Below are 20606 nucleotides of genomic sequence, written 5' to 3'. Positions count from 1 at the left end.
TTGACTCTTACTTTAGGTGGCGCTTCATCAGACCCTCCAGAGTCCCAGGACACGGTGACTTGTCTCCTCATCTCCATTCTAAGCCTTTCCTCTTGTTGAAGCTTCTCTTCCTCCAGTATAGTGCTACAAATATCAAATGAAACTTTAATGGTCAGATTTAATATTTGCTTTACATTCACAATCAAAAGTCAGGGCTCAACTTAATAAACCTTTTACTTTTTTATCCCAGTGGGTGTGCATTCCAATATGAATTTTGGTATAAATACACACACACTTCATTATTATTTGTACTTGTAAGATATATAAATATTATGATGATTATGATGATATGTGATTTAGTGACATGTTTGAACCATCATTACTGATCCCATTATCTGAAAATGATCAATGGAATCCATCATATGATAAACTGTTCATGTGAGTTAACAATTGTGTGTCAGTGTGAAGTGAAAAGATCAAAAAAGTAAAATGCGATGTGCAAGTGAGCGAATAAATACACATTAGCACGCCACTTATTGGTATACACACATACATACAAAAACATGTTATCACCTGAGTTGTGTTTTGAGTTCTGTGAATCGTGGCCTCTTGCTGGGGTCATACGACCAACATTTGGTCATCAAACTGTATAGGGTGGGTGGGCACTGAGGAGGCATAGCCAGCCGCTCGCCATTTTCTATTCTGCCAATCACATCATTGTTCTTCACCCCCTGGAAGGGCTTAATGCCGTACATCAGGATCTCCCACATGCACACACCTAAAGGAACAAACAAACAGAAAGGTTGGTAAGGTTGGACAGAAAGACCAAGACAAAGAACTGCACAAAGATATCAGCAGCAACTTTACAGGAGAGGAATGTTTCCAGAGACAGGAAGTAACACAACACAAAAAACAACTCATCTTACCAAACATCCAGACATCACTGGCAGAGGTAAATCTTCTGAAGTTAATAGATTCAGGTGCCATCCACTTGATGGGAAGTTTTCCTTTAGAAGCTGAAATAACAGATGCAGAAAACTACAAATTGCCTGCAGAGTCCAGGTTCATTTGAGAGAAAATATAGCTTCATTGAGTTAATGGTTTCTTAGGTGATCACAAGTGAGAAAGTTAAAATTGAAAACGTCAAACAGACAACTCCCGTTCACATAATTTGTAGTAACCTGATATCACCAATAGGTGGGGGTAAAGTCCATGCAACTAGAAAAAAAACTGCAGATGGCATCAACTGAGAATGGAGGCACAAGCTGGTCTCAGGTCAGCATTGCTGCCTTCAGAGATAGTCCAGGTGGTAGGTTTAGGTGATAACACAGAAAATATGAACAAATCAATGTATTGCGTCATTATGTAGCTGTGTATTCTAAGTGTGACTATGTGCCTTTGTTATCACAAAATGCCATATTTCATTACCTTTGTAGTAGGAGCTGTCTTCCATGTATCGTGACAGACCAAAGTCTCCGAGCATCACACAGTCAACTGAAGACACCAGCACATTACGGGCTGCGATGTCCCTATGGACACAAATGGCTGTGGTTAGACTGAATCATTGATAATATTTGTCATTTCTTTGCTGTATAAATATCAACCAAACCAACAGATGCACTGTGTGTCATTGCAGCTGTGTATGAATAACATGTCATATAAGGCGTGCATGAATAATGACTGATGAGTGTCTGAAATATCAATTCATTGCTCATCGAAGTCTCTACTACATGGAGTCAATGAATAAGTGAACAGAGTCACACTGTTAAACCCAAACAAAATTATATCATCTGTGGTAACTGAGACATGAAATCAGTGCATGTAAACACTGAGGCATTACTTTGTGTGTGTATATAACAGTGCTTTGTGTACATATTTACCGGTGTACAAAGCGTTTGCTCTCCAAATAAGCCAATGCAGTACTGAGCTGGTAGGCAAACAGGATCAACGTGGCTAGATCCAGACTGTATTTCCTCACCTGAAGGAATGAACGCAGCTGTGGCCAGACACAGAAAAACAGCAATATTAGGAAATGTGCAGTTGACAATTGTCTGTGACCAAAACTATGTTCCATCAAACTACTGACATATGATGGTAAATCATAGTTTACTTCTTTTCTAATTAAAAAGTCTTTTCGGGTTGACCAACTGTGGCACCTGGCATCAATGCCAACATTCAACAGCTTCTCCCATTATAGACAAAAAGCTGGGAGTGTACCTCTCCCAGAGTACAGAGCTCCATGATGATCCACACCGGGTTCTCTGTAATCACGCCAATCAGCTTGACAATGTGAGGGTGGTCAAACTGACGCATTGTCACTGCAGGGGGAAAACAAACACACATTACCCTCAGTATAAAAAAATATGAAATAAGTCATGTTGCTGATGTGTCCAGAAAAAGATACAGTGGGGTCTTACATGCTTCTTGTAGGAACTTTTCCCTGACACTGTCTGAGGTGCAATTCTTGCAGGTCTTAATGGCGACAGGTAGACCTGGTTTTTCCTGCACAACACAAAATCAGATTGTTAGGTTAAACATTAGTGTGCATGTTAAAGAAAATAATTGAGTGCTTGTGTGTTGTACGCACTGGGCTGTTGTAGACTCCTTGGTGTACATCTCCAAACTGGCCCTCTCCAATACAGCGACCCAACTCTATCCTGTCCCTCTGGATCTCATAGTCCCGCGCTGAGATATGGGAGGAGGAAATAGAAAAAAAGTGGAGGGAATGACACAGGTCCAATCACCTGCTGCTTTTTATACCCACGAACCACTGAAAAGACCTATCGCACTTTACATGCTTCTCTTGGAGACCACAGATGGGGGTCAGCAGGACAAGACATTTTGGATGGTTTCACATAACTCTATGCCACATAACAATAAAGGCCACAGTTGTACTTGGATACTTTTAAATATGATTCTTTCTTGCTGTCAAATTCTTGTCCTTTTGCTCAACCCCATCCATTGGCAATATCATTTCTGTTTCATCTTGTGCTGACATAGTGAAGAGAAGAAAAATACAAATAAGTTCTTTTGAAGGTTAAAACTTAGAGAGAGAGAGAGAGAGAGAGAGAGAGAGAGAGAGAGAGAGAGAGAGAGAGAGAGAGAGTGTGTGTGTGTGTGTGTGTGTGTGTGAGAGAACTTCTAGAGCCCATTTGTGAAGCAGAAAAGACCGGTTCAACAAACTTAGACTAATAAAGTAGATTTAAAGTGTGCTCAGTTTTGTCTTAGATTTACGTGTTTTTGCTATTTATGCCTTGTAGACAGGGTCTCGTACTTGTTTTGTGAAAGGCTACTTCTCCGTTGGGCTAAAACAAAGTCTATATGAGTCAACTAGCGGAAAACATAGTAAAATAACAAATGACAAGTTCATAACCAAAACACATTCCTTTGCAAAGAAATTTACTGAATTAATCCAATCTCCAATTTGCTTGCAGGAAATTAATGACTTCTTCAAAGGAAAATAAACCACAGGGGAAAAAGAGCATTTGACCACAATACTAAATCACAAAAAATAAATACAAATGTCACAACCTATAAGATGGTGAAATGAGAACCAAGCCAGTACACAACATGAATATATTGTTTGCAGAAGTTAAGCTTGTTTTCGATTCTGATTTAGCACTTTTTATGGATTGGCTCTCCTTTTCATTTGTAATACCAAACCTAAATGGACAGCAGCTTACGAAAACAACAAAGACCACAAATCAAGAACTAACTAGATATTAGATATTTTTCTTTGCCAGGCACTGGTGGTCAAAGAAAATATCCTATTACTGTTTCCCCAACAAAAAAACACCACTAATACAGTTAGTCATGTAAGTCAATGAGTATATTTTGGATTAAATAAACAAAATAACTTTTTTTGGTTGTTGTGTTTTGTTTTTTTTTCAATGCTGCAGGAAATTAGCACAATTCGTTGTTGTAATAATAATGTTCTAAGGTGCCCAGCAAAGAAAGACATCAATACAAAATTCCAATATCAAGGCATTTTGCTAAAATAGAATCAGACAGGCAGGCAGTTTTACCTTCAACTACTCCATAGCTCACTGTGTTGGCAATGGGAGAAAGAGGAACAAAAAGAGATAAAGAGAGGGGAACAGCCATACAGTTGCTTAAAGATTGAAAATAGTTCACACACACATGAACACACACAGAAACACACATGCATGCACAGAGTATTACGATAAAGACAAATGGCCCATTCAGTTCTTTATGTTTATACATGTACTGTTTACTAAATAAGCAAGTTAATTAATGAAAAACTGAACTGATGCCACCACAGATATGTTAAAAGCCTCTACTTTGGAGCCATTGCTGTCATACATGGAGCAGACAGTATGACATCAACACACAAACTCAGTCACATAACAGGAAAATGTGTCAAAAGGCAGCTTAGAGGAAGTCTGACTGAGAAGAGAGACGAGACAAAGACATAAAGCTGGACAAATATAGCAAGACAGCAAAAGATAGAAAAAAAGACTGTGAGAAGCAAGAAGAACAAATTCCATATTCATAGTTGGCCCCATAGTCAAATTCAGGAGTGAACTGTTTTGGACAAAAACATCTACTTAGAAAGTTTTGGAATAGAGGCAGGAACCACCATTTTTGACAAACCGATAGTCAAACATACCGGCACAATCAGGGCTTTGACAAATATAAATGAATTTGACAGATGTAATATGTCTGAACCACATGTATAGAGTTATGGCCTGTGTGACCTCTTGCCAGGGTCTCAACTGTTTACATAACACAGTGAGGCAAACCTGATTTTCATTAGGCACAGCCTTAGTGAAATGTGGTTTGATGCAACTTCTCTTACTCCTTGTGTGAGTGCGTATCTTGGAGGACATTCAACCCGCACACATTTATAAGATAGTGGAGTGAAATTATCATTTGTTAGAGAGTGAAAGCTTCTGACAGAAGAATAACAGTGAAACAGAAACCATATAGCAACCATATGTGCCAGTGCAATAGAAGCTGATTCCTTCAGAACAAACATTTTAGTCGGTAGATGAGGCTGAAGATGATGGTGCAATAAGTTACTTACTGGAGGGCATGGTGTATGTGTCCTCTTCATCAACTATCTCTGCATAGTCATCAGTCTCTGTAACAATACACATAAATAAACAGCGTAGAATAAAACATAACAATTAAAGGAAGACACACACAAGCATATGAACAAATGCAAAAACAAAACAATGGTGCATGTGTTGTTTGATTTACCGTATGTCCAATATGGTACAAAAGGTTCCTCTTAGAAACTATCAAACAGGTGTGTAAAAAAGGTAAAAGTGCACAAAACTGTTTAAGATAAAGCAGCTAACTGTTTAAATGAACTCAGTTTAGTCAACTCTGGAGCAAAGCAACACCCACGTAGCTCCTCTTTCTCTTTCCCTCTCTCTCTCTCTCTCTCTCTCTCTCTCTCTCTCTCTCTCTCTCTCTCTCACATACACACACTTGGTGGAGAATGTCAGCTGAGCATGTGTTGTGCATATCTGTCTGTTTGGGAGCAGCTGGGGTGCTGGGAGTAGCTGTGGTGATGATGGAAACAAAGGCAGAAAGGAGAAACAAGCAAGACAAGTAGAAAATGACAGACGAAATACAAAGAAAAGACTAAATCTCAGAGCGAGACAGAAAGAGGGAGTAATGCATGAAGGAGAGAAAGAAATGGCACGTCTAGCTGTCATGTAAGCAGGTGGTAGCATTTAGGACATAAAGATAGGTAGGCAGAGAGTGGGGGAGAGAGAGAGAAAGAGAGGGGAGGGGAGAAGACAACAAGCAGGAAAAAAGAGAGGGAAAGATGGACTGCGTCTATCGTAACCAGATGGTGGTGTTTAAAATAAAATCAGTGTGCAGACTCAGCTGTTGGAAATGAGAGTCAAACATCTGTTGTCATGAACACACAACTCTGCTCTGGATTTATCAGGCTCTGTGGAAATGTGTCCCCAAATTTATCATAAATCCTTTCTAAAGCCCCTGGTTGTTTTTTTCTGGAAGACATTTTTGCTACAGCCTGCCATGTAGACACAGTGTTAAGGTAAAGGTGAACAAAGGAGACAGAATACATTTTCTATTATAAAAGCACCTACATGCTTTTTCTGTCTTTCACAGGATTCAATCATCTCAAGCTTTTCTACACACCTTTCATATCTTTATGATAAATATGAAGCTACAGCCAAGAAGCTTTAGCTTTACATTGATTAGGGGAAGAAACAAGCAGTCTTGCTCAGTCAAGAGGTTAAAAACCATCTGCCCACCAGTGTGTCCAAAGTTTCTCTCTAAAGCCAAACATGCTTTATCTTGTTGGTTTAATCATTATACGGAGCCAAGGCGCAGCTTCAATGCTTTCATCTACTTCTCAGCAGGAAGGCAGGATTTGATCATTTCTCTACTTCTTCAAGGGTAAGACAATTTAAATAGTATTAAGTTTTTGCCATTTTTACTAGCACTGCATGCACTTATATGTACAATGGTTCATTAAAGGATACAAAAATCGTCTGCATGATAAATGTTTCAAACAAAAGCGAAAATCCATACATCAGAGCTCTAAAAATATGTCCTGCAACTGAAATGTCTTTTAGTAGATCTGATTAGACTGATTTTCAAAAACATCCTCAGAAAAATGAGATTTTCATGGTTAATTTAATGAACAGGTGCATTAATGAAATGTTTCCAGCTCATTATGAGCATTTTTGAAAATTTTTTTCTATAAATTTTTAATTCATTTAATTTTTTTTACCTTTGTCTCTGCCTTTAAAGCTGATATCTATTAGTTTCTACTGTGACACTGAGAGGTCCATTGTTTGTCCATTGTTCTGCATTTTCAATACTATGTCGTTTGGGATTTGTTTTAGAGAACCGACCATTCCTAAGTTTGACTGGTCTAACTCTGTCTGTTTATGCTTTTAGTGGAGGGAAAGTGTGTGTGTGTGTGTGTTACAGATAGCCCATTATAGCAAAGAATGCACCAGCTCTGAAATCCACCAAACCGCTCCCTACTCCACTTAGTGTCCATGAGCATGTGTATGTGAGTACATATTTGCATGGTTTTGCATCTGTGTGGCTCTGTGTGTGCTTGCATTTTTGTGTGCGTGTCTGTGTTGTGTGCAGTTGTGTGCATGTTTCTAGTATATTTGTATGTGGAGAGAGAAAGGTTTGGAAAAGTCCTCTTACAGAGAAACACCACCTTAATTCTTCTTTGTGCGCCATTATTTTAGAGTGGTGGTAATTAAAAGAGATTTAGAGCTAATCCACTTTATAAAAAAAAAAAAAAACACCAACAGACAGAACCAAGCACACAAACATCTTAAAACACAAAACTAAAATAGAAAGCCTCTGTAGCTACAAACAACATCATACCCACTAAAGTTACTGGTGATTTATTCATGTTTCCAGTCACTGAAACATGAGGAACACATTTAACTAAATTATCATTGTAAGCTACATTGTTTTATATCAATTAAATCAAACCATAATTACATTTCAGTGCACATAGACACATAGTACTAATGTTTAAGGGGGAGGAATGCATGCATAAACATTAACTCTCAAGCACCAATACATATGCTACCCTTTCCAAGGAGGGTGCAGTGTGTTGGGTTAGAGTTAGACAAGAAGGGAACAACAGAGAGATTGAAAAACAGCATAACTTTACCATCCCCACTAAGATCTTCTGCAGGGTCCAGGAGAGCATGCAGGAAACGGGACAGCAGAGGAGGAGAAGAAATAAGAACAAGATACAGAGAGAAAAGCAGGAGGCAGAGGAGAGAGAAGAGAGGAGAGGTTAGAGCATGAAAAGCCTTGGAATAACATGGTAGATGTTGCAGGATCTGCAAAGCCAAACACTCAGGGTTAGGAGTTAGGATCCAAAATATGTCCAGTGAAAAAGCAGTTAACAACATCCATTCATGTTATGCATATGACATGGCTGTAAATTTAACGAATGAAAGAAACCTACATTTTTGAATATCACAAAAAAAATTCAATTTCACCTGTTTCACCCATCAAATTGGCTACAGTATCAACTTCAGCGATTTACTCAAAGGATTTTCAATGAGGGCCCAGTTTCCTACAAGAACCTTAAGGCTTATACATTGCTAGCATATAACTCAGTCCTTCAGTTTCAGAGGTTTTACCTAAAAGCATCATCATTTAGAAAGCTTATGTATTGTTATAGAGATTAACTGTGTGATCATGAAGTTGCTCTCAAAGCAGCAGGAGGAATGATTTTGTCTTGCCCACATGACAGCTGATGCTCTGTTAAATGGTCATTTCTGAATGAAACTAACACTGCAACACACATACTACACAAACACAGCTATTGCCAGTTCAACTGAATCATCATAGTTCAGCACAGTAACATTTGAGACTTGAAAAGTATTATGTTGACTGTGCCTGCGTGTCACATTTAAAACCTTCAGGAGGAAAAGTCTGGAACCTCTGTTAATGTTTCAATAACAAAGCAGCTGCTCTCCAGACCCACAACTTTTTCTCTGAGCAGCCCTGCAAGCTAGAGAGAGCAGCTGCCAAAGCCACATATGGAGACACAAGGACATGTTTTGACCCAGTTTTGCTTGTCAAACTTTGTACAAGACACTTACCAAAAAAAAGGATTGAATTTTGGGATGGCCTGTAACTTCTATGATTATGTTCTCATGAACATAGTTTTCTTGCAAAAGATGAAGCAGTTCTGTTTGCTATACATAAGCAATGATGAGCTGGTAGTGACTGGTTGCTCAAGCCACTTTAACAGGGCAGATACTTGGAAGTTGAGCCCAAATCTTTTAATGGAAGAATGATCTCTAACCACTCGGCCACCCTGGCACGAATTAAGCTCTGCCTCTTTGAATTTACTGACATAAAATACTGAAAATAATGGTTAAAAATATCCCAACTGTGACCTCAACAGTGAAGCATGCGCTGAACAGAGACTTGAGAGAAGCATTTTACTCTATATCTCTACTGGCTATTTCCAAGAAGAGAATGGAAAATATCTTTAATTACTGACCTCTGTCAGAAGGTCAGCTGAAAATGTTAAATGTGTAAAATGGATTTAAACGGAAGTGCAAAAAAACCCACACAAACCTCAGGTTTTACAGGAAACAATTCTCAGTCTTCTTTTTTTTGTTAATGGGCATCAGCTTGGTTATATGAAGCAACACACAACCCATTATTGTGGTTAAGCTGTGCTTTTGTGCAAAACTGAATTGGTTAAAGAAACTAAGCAACAAGGGCAAAGACAGTTTGGCAGAAGAGAGCATCCTTAAAAACTATTAAAGTTATTAATGATAGTTCACTATGTAAACTATAAGTTTGATTTTAAAAGGCTTTCCAAACCAAATTATTCCTAAAAATCAATCCGAGCGATACTAGGATTCTTCTCTAGAAGTCCTTTCTGGACAGGATCTTAATGTTACCCTAAAGTTGTTAAATCAGGAATTTTATCCTGCAACAAGACAATTTTGTGGATTCTCTCCTCTACTAACTATCCAGTGAGAGAGGATACCATTTGGTGGTGAATCTGAACAGAAGACAAAGGGGAGGAGGAAACGCCGCGCCTTGGTTGGCTTAGGAGGTGTTGGCGTCACTACGTCTTCGCCCAATGAGGAGAAAGAAAGATGACCAGAGTGTGAGAGGAAAAAAAGCAGAGTGAGTGGATATGAGTGAGTGGTGCGGGAGATGACAGGGAGACTGAGGGAGAGGGGAGGAAGTAAACAAAAGAGAGCAAGCAGGAGCAGAGAGGATGGGATGAGATGGAGGGAGTGGCAGTCCCAACAGAGGAGAAAACAATGAGAGATGAGGGGGAAAAAATGACAGAGGAAAAAAAAAATAAAAAAACAGATGTGGAGGAAAGACAGGAAGAAAAACAGTAGCTGTAGCCAAAGTAGCAAAGAGCCAGCATCCATCTCACAACTTAAGTCAAGTTGTGAGTTTGTGTGGATTATATTTTTTAAATCTTACCTGAGACGGAGATGGCTCTTACTCCACTCCTGCCTGCTTCTAACTTTTTCTCATTGTTAGACAATCTAGAGTAGAAGAAAAAAAGGAAAATCAGGTAAATCAGACAGTAATTAACACAGTCAAAGAAGTTAACACTCAGGCAAAACAACATCAACATACCAATGTTAAATTGAAACATATCAGAGATTTTCAGCATCATAGTTTCCATAAAGAATTAACTGTTGAAACAGTTTTTCATAATCCGTAAAGTTTATCCGTACTGTTTCTATTAGGTCTCTGTCTTTGCCCTGGTCTCTCTCTGTCCGTGTCATCTGAGCTTTACTACTATCTTTACATCACAGACCACAACGGGCAGCGAGAGAAAAAGAAAGGCACAGAGCAAAGAGAAAAAGTTAGAGTGAGACCAAGAGAAAGAGGTGGAGACTGCCAGAGTGTTTAAAAACCCTAAGTGGAAAATATTTGGCTCCTAAACTTATCTCCTTATTTGACCAGAGACAGACAGAGAGGGAAAAAAAGAGCGAGAGATTTAAGTTGAAATGACTTAATGTAAGCAGAAAATCTTTTGAATCCGACCAACTGACAGTGAAATGTGGACAGATCAACATCCAGGCAGCTACAGTCACAGATAAACACTACACGCTCTGCGTTCAAGAAACAATGTTTTTCTCTAAATTTCTTTTGAAGGCCTGTGAATTTTGAGCCGCGATTTAAAGACCGATAATGGAGAAAAAACAGGAAGTATTTAGTTGTCTTTGTCTGATGCAAAAATCACATTAGCTTTCACTAAAAAGCCTTGGGTTTACTTTTTGAAAACATGGACACAAAACAAGAAATTGTACCTGAATCAACCACTAAATTATGTTTGTTTTTCATGATTATCAGCAGTGGAACCCAAGTGGATAAGTGGAATAGATAAAGGATGGATGAGAGTGATTATCTGCTAACACAAGTATTGTGGAGTGTATCAAGCGATGATGAAGATCATGTGATGCTTCTGTAGCTCTATCCAGAGCTTGAAAATTAACCCACATGGGAAGATGCATTTAATGCAGATTTTTTTTTTCCATCATCTGCAATGTGCTGCTTTAGCTGTCAAAAAACGTTATCACTATGGGCAGACTAAATAAACACTAGCACATGAAGTTTCCCGGAAAAAACATCAAAGTGGCTGTAAAAAAATGAGCACCAATAGATTCCAATAAACATAAACCTGACAGTTACTTTAATGTTCTTTTTAAACAGGGTTATGACTCAGGTCCTTTTGAACTCAGACAACTAGGGACATCAAGGATTCCTCAGATAAGGAGGAGGAGACTAATCCCCTCTCATTTTGAAAGACTTGCACTGAAGCTCTAAATTCTTTTGATAACACTACAGATAGGATGGATACTTACTTTGGGATGGAAGGTAGCGCTCTCTCTCCCTCTAGAGGACAAATACATACATCATTCAGGTCAGAATGACGAAAAAAAAGTAAATATACATGATGGCATCAAGGAATTTCTACACTGTTTTATGACTTAGGTCGGGCCTACACAGAACAAAGTCTCATCTGCATGCAACATTAATTTCCAGAACAGCATCTGAACTTGTACAAGCATGCTCGTCATAGGGAGAGAGCAAATCACGGTGTTTATTAAATAAAAGCACAGCAGAACTAATTACAGAAAGAGAGGAAAACTGTTCAAACTTGATAGTTGCACCTGTGTAAAAGTGATTTTTATTGCTGTTATTACATTTTTAGGAAGCAGTATATTTCAGTTGCTCCAGTATCACAAGAGTAATATCACTTTGATATAAAGTGATATTATTCTTGTGAAGTGAAGTGAATAATGTGTTGACAAAAAGCACTTTTGTTTAAAAAAAACAAAACAATCTTTGATGTCTTCTTTAAAAAAAAACATAAAAAAAACTAAACAATCTTTGATGTCTTCCTTAAAAAAAAAACATAAAAAAACAAGGAATCGGTGTTTAATGATATGAACATAATTGCTGAAAGCTGTTCATTGTCACAAAAATTATGAGCTCACAGTTTCTCTCTGTCTTCAAAAACTATAGTATACTATTGGACACACAATCCTGTTTAAAGTGGGAAAGTGGAGCCTCATACCTTTGTGAACTCTGACGATAAAGGAATGGGTTTCCATTGAGACAAGGCGACAATATCCATCAATCAAGTCAGCCAGGTTTTCCGCCATGGTCAGTGATACTGTTGTAACAGTGAGAGGCTGCGCACACGCACGCACGCGCACACACACACACACACACACACACACACACACACACACACACACACACACACACACACACACACACACACACACACACACACACACACACACACACACACACACACACACACACACACAGAGGCGTGTTATAAAGAGGCATTATTTCAAAAGAAGGCAGCAGAGAGCTTTCACATACCAGCACAGTGGGGGTTTCCCACCACTCCATCATGGGACAACTCTCTCCCACATAGTGGGTGTCTGTCTAGAATCTAATACTATAAATGCAGGGCAGAAAGACTCCACCAACACACAAGCAAGTGTCGTGGAACTCTTTCTATGACATTAGAACAATTATATACAATCAATGGAAAAAATATATCACAGAATCTCTGAGAGTAGAAAGTAAAAGAGCCATCAATCCCAATGAGCTCAATTTATGTTGTTCTTCAGACTCCACTAAAAGGCAGGGTGCTCATTGTGACTAATGGAATATCAATACAAATAACTCCAGAGAGTGAGAGAACTTGGTCTTGCTTGCATTCTTCTGTCCACTTCAATGTCTATCAAGCCTACAACCACAGACTGACACCCAATTAGCTGTCTCAAAGTGGCTAAAATGTGTGTGACAACTACTTTGAGCTGATGCAACATCAAATTCTAAGAATAATATGTTAAAGGCCTGTATATAGTCAATAAATACATGAAAAGAAAGAGCTGGGCAGGCAGAGAGATAGAGAAACAGGCAGGCTGGCCGTACCTCAGCAGCTCCAGCTACATTGAGCTGTAGCATGCCTTTCCTGTCCTTCTCCTCCATAGCTGAGTACTGAATGGACTGAACTTGGTTAAAGTTAGCCAGATGGGTTGGCTGTGGACAAAAACATGCAAAGACATTGGAGATGAATTCATGTTTACTGAGCTAAACCTAGTTGCTTTTCTTGTTGATCACATGAGCAAACCATGGCTAAGATTAAGTCAGCATTCATTTTAAATACAAAGTACTGGTATATATTTTTAGACTTGGAAGAACGCAATGACAATATTGTCAGTAGAAGTTCTGATAGGTGATGAACCTGAATGTCTTATACAATGTTCTGTTGGAAGACAACTCACTGTGGACCCCTTATCAGTGAGGTAGCTGATTCCGTCCTCTGGCCCAATTGCCAGCTCCACCTGAATCACCCAGCTTGACTGAGGAGAAAAGCAAGGGAGAATACAGGAAGAGAGGAGGTGGAGATAAATACAAGGAAATGCCGTTGATTAGTCATTAGTGGTCTATCAAACCTGCTGTGGAAAAGATCAGATCCTTCATACATGCAAAACCTGAGGCGACCAGAAGGGGTCAACCTAGGACAACTAACTGGAGCACTGGGAGCGCATCAGGACATATGAAAGTGGATGCAAAAAACCTACCCCAAGGGCACATTTGAAGCATTCCTTGTCATAGCGGTAGATTGGTGCAAGTATCTCCAAGAACTTCAGGATGCACTGCTCGTCATTGAGATTGGCTACCTGCTTAAACGTCTGCTGGATCAATTTACGAAGAGTTTTAGCCTAAAGTAGAGAAAGACAGGTTAGAATGGGGAAATTGAGTTTGAGATTTAAACGTTTCCCTGCTAAAAGATCAGAAAATTTTAAAAGTGGAAGAGTGATAGGTGTGATAATATGTGTGGGTGCAAAGTGACAAAGACACTGTGGCAGAAAGACAATAATTAACTAACAGTCCCCTCTGGTCAAAATCAGATTGACCTCAGCGCTACTTTGGGGGCCAATTTCATTTCAAATCAATAACTTAGAGAGAAATTGGTTGTTAGTTTCCAGTAAATTAAACATCAAAGAGTGTATTCAGTCACCTACACCATAAATTTGGTCCCACTAACAAGCACTGTAGATTTTCAGTGACTGATACATTTGAGAACATCATTCTGTTATTTACAATCCTCTATACTTTTCCACTTACATAAAGACACATGTAAATGCAATCACAAGATGCAGTACATAATCCTCAATATCTGATGTATATTTAAAAAGATGCTAACTTAAGAGGATTTAACAAAGGATCTTTCTAACGCTTTCCTTGCCTCTATGAGCATTTGCCTTAATGTATATACGAACAAACATAAAGTATTTAAGGCATTCAAATGCATATTTAAGAGCATGATAAAAAAAGATCACATACACACCCTGCTTAGTACACCATGTGAAAACACCAGCAAAACCAGTGTATAGACAAATCAACCCACATGCCTTGTATGGATAAAGTGAAGCTATAAATAGCTCTCCATATATAGATTAAGATAAAGATTAGAGGAGATTTTCTGCAGAACAGACGAGGCTTAGAAAAAGTGCAGATTTACAGTAAACTTGTATATCACATTAAGGTCTGTCTGCAAAAAATTAATGAGCAGCAATTGTATGAATGTATTGACTATAAATGTGACGTAACTGGACAAAAGCAACAGACTGATTTCAGGTAAATCAATTCCAATGGCACATTATCAGATGTATGCACTGTGTATGACCACAATCATCCACACAACTAATGCTAAATTATTTCTATTTCCATTGAAGTTTGGTTCCTTTTTTGTTGTTAGCATGACAGAGACCCATTCTCTGTTGTCTCATCACAAAGCCTGAAGCAGACTTGCACGTAAACATGCATGTACACACAAACACACACACACACACCCGACTGCAATGCTGAGATTTTGTGCATCTTTTACAAAGATGTTATAACACACGTGATTACAGAATATAGTGTGTGCACACTGTGTTCTTCAAGCTCTTGATAGGATCATTGTTTTAATTCCTAGAATTCCACCACTAAAACAAAGATATTGTCAGTCCCCAGGAACCACCCTTCCTGAGAGGAAGTGGGGCAAGTGGTTATCACCTTGCAATAGTAGCCATTCAGGCACAACTCTTAGACATTATTGTCACTATGATCTTTGGTTATTCATTTTGATTAGCTGAAGAATGTGGGTGTATTTTGTCTGTATGGATTGTGTGTGTGAAAGAGACAGAAAGAGCAAGTGGAAGAGCAAATAAAAGTTGAGTGAATCTGTGAGCTGCAGAGATAGTTCCAGTTCGTTTTGATGTTGTGATGGGACTAATCAGACCGTGGCAGAGGAAGTCAGTTCATTAGGTCGTTTCTCAATGTGGCCAGGATGCATTTTTGCTCACACTGCTAAAAAGAATATCCTCACATGTAGCCCAGACCATGTCAGAATGTGGTCTGAATCATTGGCTCTCAAATGTGTCCACAATGGGCCCACAATTTGTCTTGTGTGTGTCCACACCTGTACTGAGCTGTCAACTTGAGCTGTCCATGTGAGACAGATCACCTAAAACAGATGTTAATACCAGGTTTGAACGGGGCTATATTATTCTCTAATGGTAATTATCTACCTGAACACAGAAAAAGGGATCATTCTTCTATGACATTAAAGGCCTATTTAATTTTGTTTACTTCATTCAGTATTATTACTGCTGCAATGGCCCTTATCCTTGGATACATGTTATGGGCAGCTGATTTTTTTTATGATGCATTACCACTAACACCCCATTAATAAGTGACTACATTTATCTAATTCTTTCTGAGAGAACAGTGTCACACATAATATGTTTGCCTTCATTTTCGAATAGTTCATTTCTAGAATAATGATTTTTTTTTTTTAATAAAGAAGTAACACACGAAAGTGTGACAGTGATGCGATGTGTCATTGCTCTAACAGACTGCTCAGCGAAAGGTGGAGCTGGTTGATCAAATGCTGATCACCAATGCCACAAAGGTCAGTTTCACCAAACCTGGTGGCCTGTCAACATGAATGAACAGACTGCTCTTTACAACAGCTCACATCAGTCACTGTTTACTAGCACAGCCATCTGCTCTTGTGTGCATGTGTGTGCACGAGTCTATGTGGGTGAGAAGTAGAGTCCATTGAGGGAGAATAATCCCATTAAATGACTACCATTCTCTTTCACCATGGTGAACCTCAGAAAAGTAAATGACAGCTGTGCTCTCTCTCTTTCTCACTCTCACACTAATTCAAACACAGATTCATGTGGATGAGCAGCAGATGTGTCAGGAACATGCCTTTTGCTTAATGTTAGCACAACAGATTTTAAGTGTCAACACATTGATACAATTAGGCACCTAAAAATACACACAGTCCACAAACAAGAGATGTAAACTGGTGTTTCTTGACCAAAAATTATTAAAATCAATTCATTATAGAGCTGTTTTCTTGATCAGTCATATTAATCAATTGTTTGTTCTGCAAAAATTAAGATGATCAAATTGACCAATTCATCAAGTAATCGTTCTCATATCTGCTCTCCAATTGATGATATACAATATAAGTCAGTAATACTTTTCATATACTTCTTTTGTTTGTCATATACTAGAAAATAAAAAATAATCCATTCTTCAATTACAACACCAGCCAAGACATTCACAATCAAGTCAGATCTTACACTGTAAGGACCCTTGACACACATTTGTGTGGTTGCTATATTTATCATTGTGTGCAGCTTCATGGCTTATAAAACATGCCTCAGGGTGAGTGTATGATGTCATGTCTGCAAAAGGAGCAGAAACCGCAAGAAAGATGAAGAGGCGATAGAGTAGATGGCTGGGCAGCTGATGATCGGGGAGTGAGGAGAGCTTAAGAGACTGAAGGGCTGAGGGGGCCGGCAATGTCGCTACCCCCTCCCTCCTCGTTGAAACGCCATTTAAACATGACCTGAGGGTCGCAACCCGGTTTCTCTCCCTCTGCAGAGCATCTGTCTGGCTGCCTGCTGACATCAAGACCTTTTCGGGTCACTAGGCCTATCTAACACACAAACACACACACGCACCAAGACACACACTAAGACCCTCCCGTTGAACGCGTGCCGTAAATTTATCACTTAAATAGACACTATTCATTTCGCAAGTGCACAGCCATCACATGTAAACATGCTTCGAAATCTGTCAGATATCAGTTTAACATGTCTATTCAAATCCTAACGTATGTGAGCAACATTAATGATGTTGTGTGGAAATCTTCACGGGATATGATGATTTTTTTATTGCAATTTCTCAGTGATCCATAAATGATAAAAGGAGTCTTTTAGTTTGTGATTTATAATACATTTCTTTTCACATTTTAGATCAACTTTAAATTGGCATTGTTATTATGATAGCTGGAGGCAAAATTTAATCTAGCCTCCCAGCACAGGCAACTGTTCAGTGAAGCGATACATGTCTTTGTACATCATTTAAGATGAGTTGTTGAGCCAGGCCAAAACTGAGCCTGACAACACATCAAGTAACAGATTGAGAGACTGGCACAAAGGAGCCTTGACTTTTACGAGGGAGCTTCCCATAAAACCACTCAATTTTGTTTCTTGTGGTAACTAGGTAACTTCTGCAGGGCAGATGGGGAACCAGGACAGCAGCTGCTTAGTGTGATGGTAACTTAACTTCTTACGGTTGTAAATCTTCTTACTTAGTTTTTTTCCCCACAAATATTTGGAAAGGAGAAAAATCATACTTGAAGTTTAAAATTCATCATTCTTACCTTGACTGAATCTAACAGGTCTTTTGGGAAAAAACGCCTCAAGCCAACATCTTTCCTTTAAAGAGAGACAGAGACAGATACAGAGGCATGTTTATTATGCTGTAATTATACTGAGGAATGTTAATTGGCAAGCACTTCTGTTGTTATCTGATCTCAGAGGCTTATTTTTTCCTCTGTGCAGAGATTACAACCAACAGCTACAGAAAGAAACAAGTGAGGCAGACATGGAACTAAAAACTAGAAACAGAAAACAGAAACAGAAAGCTATGACTAAGTCCTGACTACAAAGCACTACTCATCTTTTCCTAAGAGATGGGGTTGAGGGAAAACAGAAATATAGAGATTGAGAAAGGCAGGGATAAGTACAAAGAAGGAGACCACAGAGACAAAGAAAGATGAGCGGGGCTAAAACAGGAAGCTAGCTAATGATTCAAACTCCTCTGGAGAAAAGAAAGATACAAAGGGAGGAGGAAAGAGAGATCAAAGAGAATGAGGCAAAGGCTGAGGACTTCATCCTTTCTCCCTTTGGTTCCTCTATTATTATTACAATATTACTCAACTATTATTATCATCACAGAGAATAAGAACTGACAAAGGACGACTGATTAAACGCTTTACATTAGCTACTAGACCAAGATCACTGCTGCCAAATGCAGCAAGCTGATCACAAACAGGAGCATATGCTTTGTGGCTGCATAAGTAATCACTCGTTTGTATTTGCAAAACAAAAAACCAGGTGGCTACACACAGAAAAATTCTCACTTGCCTACCAACTTAACAGGTTTTCCCTGAAACAGAAAAGCTCTTTCCAGCTAATAAATGAAAGCTAATAACTTTTTTTTAACTGAACAAACAGGAAAAGTAATTTCTCACGGGCTGACTGGAGCCAAAAGTGTCACACCATTGGGGGCGGGAAATGACCAGCAGCCCTTGATGGCTGTCAACTTGGTGTAACAGAAACAGAATTTTGCTTCCCTTGCTGTTTTGAAATTTGCAAGACAGAACATCTTTTTCCAATCAATAGATATCCAGCAAGGGATAAATGAAACAAAAAGAGAAATAACACGGGCAACACAGGCAAACGGGCAAAAATAGAGGATGAGCACAAACAGATGAGAGGGATACGGACGGGGGACTGAGAGGGCAAAGAGGAGACAAAGAGATCTCAGTGAAAAGACAGTGTGCATTCTTCACAGTTAATTGGAGAGCTCATTAGGTTGATGGACAGCAAGAAAGATTACACTGGAAGAGGGTCACTCATTAGAATCAGACCACATTAGAGCCAAGTCTCGTTAAGAGCAGTTTGTTAATGGTCATCATCTACATCCATCCTGCAGTGAGCTGTTGGTGGATTGGCGAAGGGCACATTCAAGACAGAGCAGCCAGTCAAAAAATGAACGAGTGTTCAGAATAAATAAATAACTGCTTCTGCTAATGAATACCAACAGCAATATCAAGATTTCAGCCATGTTGAATATGAAAACTTCAGCACAGCAACAAAAACTCAGATTGCATGACTTTACTGGCATTGACAGGGTTTCAGGGTTATAATGAACATGTTGCAGCGTAAATTAAGGATGTGGAAAAGAAAATAAGGAGCCAGGATTGGTGTGCTCTTTGCTCATGAAGAAAATACTTACTCCAGTAGTTCATAGTTGGATTTCTTATCCAGGGCGTTTCCTCTCATTTCTTTGAAGAACCTCCTAGAATCGAAACCAGTGGGACACAGAAAATGTCTTAAAATTTATTCCCAGCTTCACTTTGTTTGTACATGGCATTAAGTTTTTTCTTTGAATAATGATAAATAAACACTGACATCAGTGTAGGTGATGAGAAAAGACTGATTTTGTTATGACACAACAACTTAGCCAAAACAGAAAAACAACTCCAACTGTCCCTCTGGGGGGGAAAAAAAATAAATAAATAAAAATCTAATGTCGTCCATTTTTTTAGCTTTTGACATACAAAGAAAATAGACAGAAAACAGATAAAGATACGGACACAGTGCATTGTCAACAGAAGAACTCAACCTGGGACAGAGGATACGACTGTGAGCACGCCTTACCTGATTTCTAGACAACCGAGTTTGAGAGCTATATCCTGTTCCACCTGATCCCCGATCCCTGTCATGTAGTCATTCTTCACCTGACGGACATGAATACACACCATAGAATTAAAATTTGAATATTTAGTTCTCCAAGAAACAAATGGCACCGCCTGTCTCTAACACAAATACAGAGACACAAAGTCCTAAATTACCCAAAGGCAAACACATACAGTCTCCTAGCAATGCCATATGTCTCAGTGTTTTGGCTTCTGGCTGAATGAAATATGTTGTGTGTGTTTGTTTGTGTGAATACCTGATGGTAGAAGTAGCTGAGTGTAGGTTTGTCTTCTGTGAACTGCTGCACAAACCCTTTTGGAAGATACCGGATCCTTAATTCATACCTACAGTGGGAAAAAAGTGTAGATTAAATTTAATATGCAAAGCTGCATTAATACCATTTTCTGACATAAAACAGCAAAAATAAAAAATACAAACTAGCTGAGAGCAGCTTCTATATTGCCCAGAAAAACTGTTGGGACAAGTCTTTTATGAGGTGAAAACATTGGAATGAGTCAGTTTAAGAAGTTGTTGAATTTGGCAAACATTCTTTGGACATGTTTGGTAAAGTGCCTGACCTTCCAGCTTTACAATAAACATGTACAATGTGCTACTAATTCATCTTGTAAAAGAAAATCCAGTTCAAATGATGACTGAGAAGTCAGTGGCGTAGTCTGCGGAAAACCAGTCCAAACAAGAGCAAAGAAGAAAAGAGGCAAGGAAGTATGATCCAGGATGATGGTGAGTAGAAGAAGAACAAAGGCTGGAGAA

General features: G+C 38.9%; 1 protein-coding gene across 2 annotated transcripts in view; it reads right to left on the bottom strand.

Annotated features, from left to right (window-relative positions):
* ptk2aa (protein tyrosine kinase 2aa) overlaps window positions 1-20606 on the bottom strand; it is a 34624-nt gene that overhangs the window by 9928 nt on the left and 4090 nt on the right. Inside the window, exons 4-25 of one of the 2 annotated variants that reach the window (XM_029514251.1) lie at window positions 20092-20179; window positions 19797-19876; window positions 19372-19434; window positions 17732-17786; window positions 13581-13721; window positions 13281-13358; window positions 12928-13035; window positions 12050-12167; window positions 11334-11364; window positions 9940-10004; window positions 9485-9565; window positions 7634-7651; window positions 5027-5083; window positions 4005-4025; window positions 2567-2664; window positions 2397-2481; window positions 2197-2297; window positions 1860-1975; window positions 1408-1508; window positions 906-995; window positions 553-757; window positions 12-123 (exon numbers count right to left, since the gene is read on the bottom strand). In XM_029514251.1, coding sequence (XP_029370111.1) covers window positions 12-123; window positions 553-757; window positions 906-995; window positions 1408-1508; window positions 1860-1975; window positions 2197-2297; window positions 2397-2481; window positions 2567-2664; window positions 4005-4025; window positions 5027-5083; window positions 7634-7651; window positions 9485-9565; window positions 9940-10004; window positions 11334-11364; window positions 12050-12167; window positions 12928-13035; window positions 13281-13358; window positions 13581-13721; window positions 17732-17786; window positions 19372-19434; window positions 19797-19876; window positions 20092-20179 — 1912 coding nt within the window. The remainder of the gene's footprint in view (window positions 1-11; window positions 124-552; window positions 758-905; window positions 996-1407; window positions 1509-1859; window positions 1976-2196; window positions 2298-2396; window positions 2482-2566; window positions 2665-4004; window positions 4026-5026; window positions 5084-7633; window positions 7652-9484; window positions 9566-9939; window positions 10005-11333; window positions 11365-12049; window positions 12168-12927; window positions 13036-13280; window positions 13359-13580; window positions 13722-17731; window positions 17787-19371; window positions 19435-19796; window positions 19877-20091; window positions 20180-20606) is intronic. The other variant, XM_029514250.1, reaches the window with a different exon arrangement.

This window comes from Echeneis naucrates, chromosome 11 (genome assembly GCF_900963305.1).
Source record: "Echeneis naucrates chromosome 11, fEcheNa1.1, whole genome shotgun sequence".
Taxonomy (NCBI): domain Eukaryota; kingdom Metazoa; phylum Chordata; class Actinopteri; order Carangiformes; family Echeneidae; genus Echeneis; species Echeneis naucrates.
Note: the sequence above shows the minus strand (reverse complement) of the source record. Positions and strands in the feature narration are given on the sequence as shown.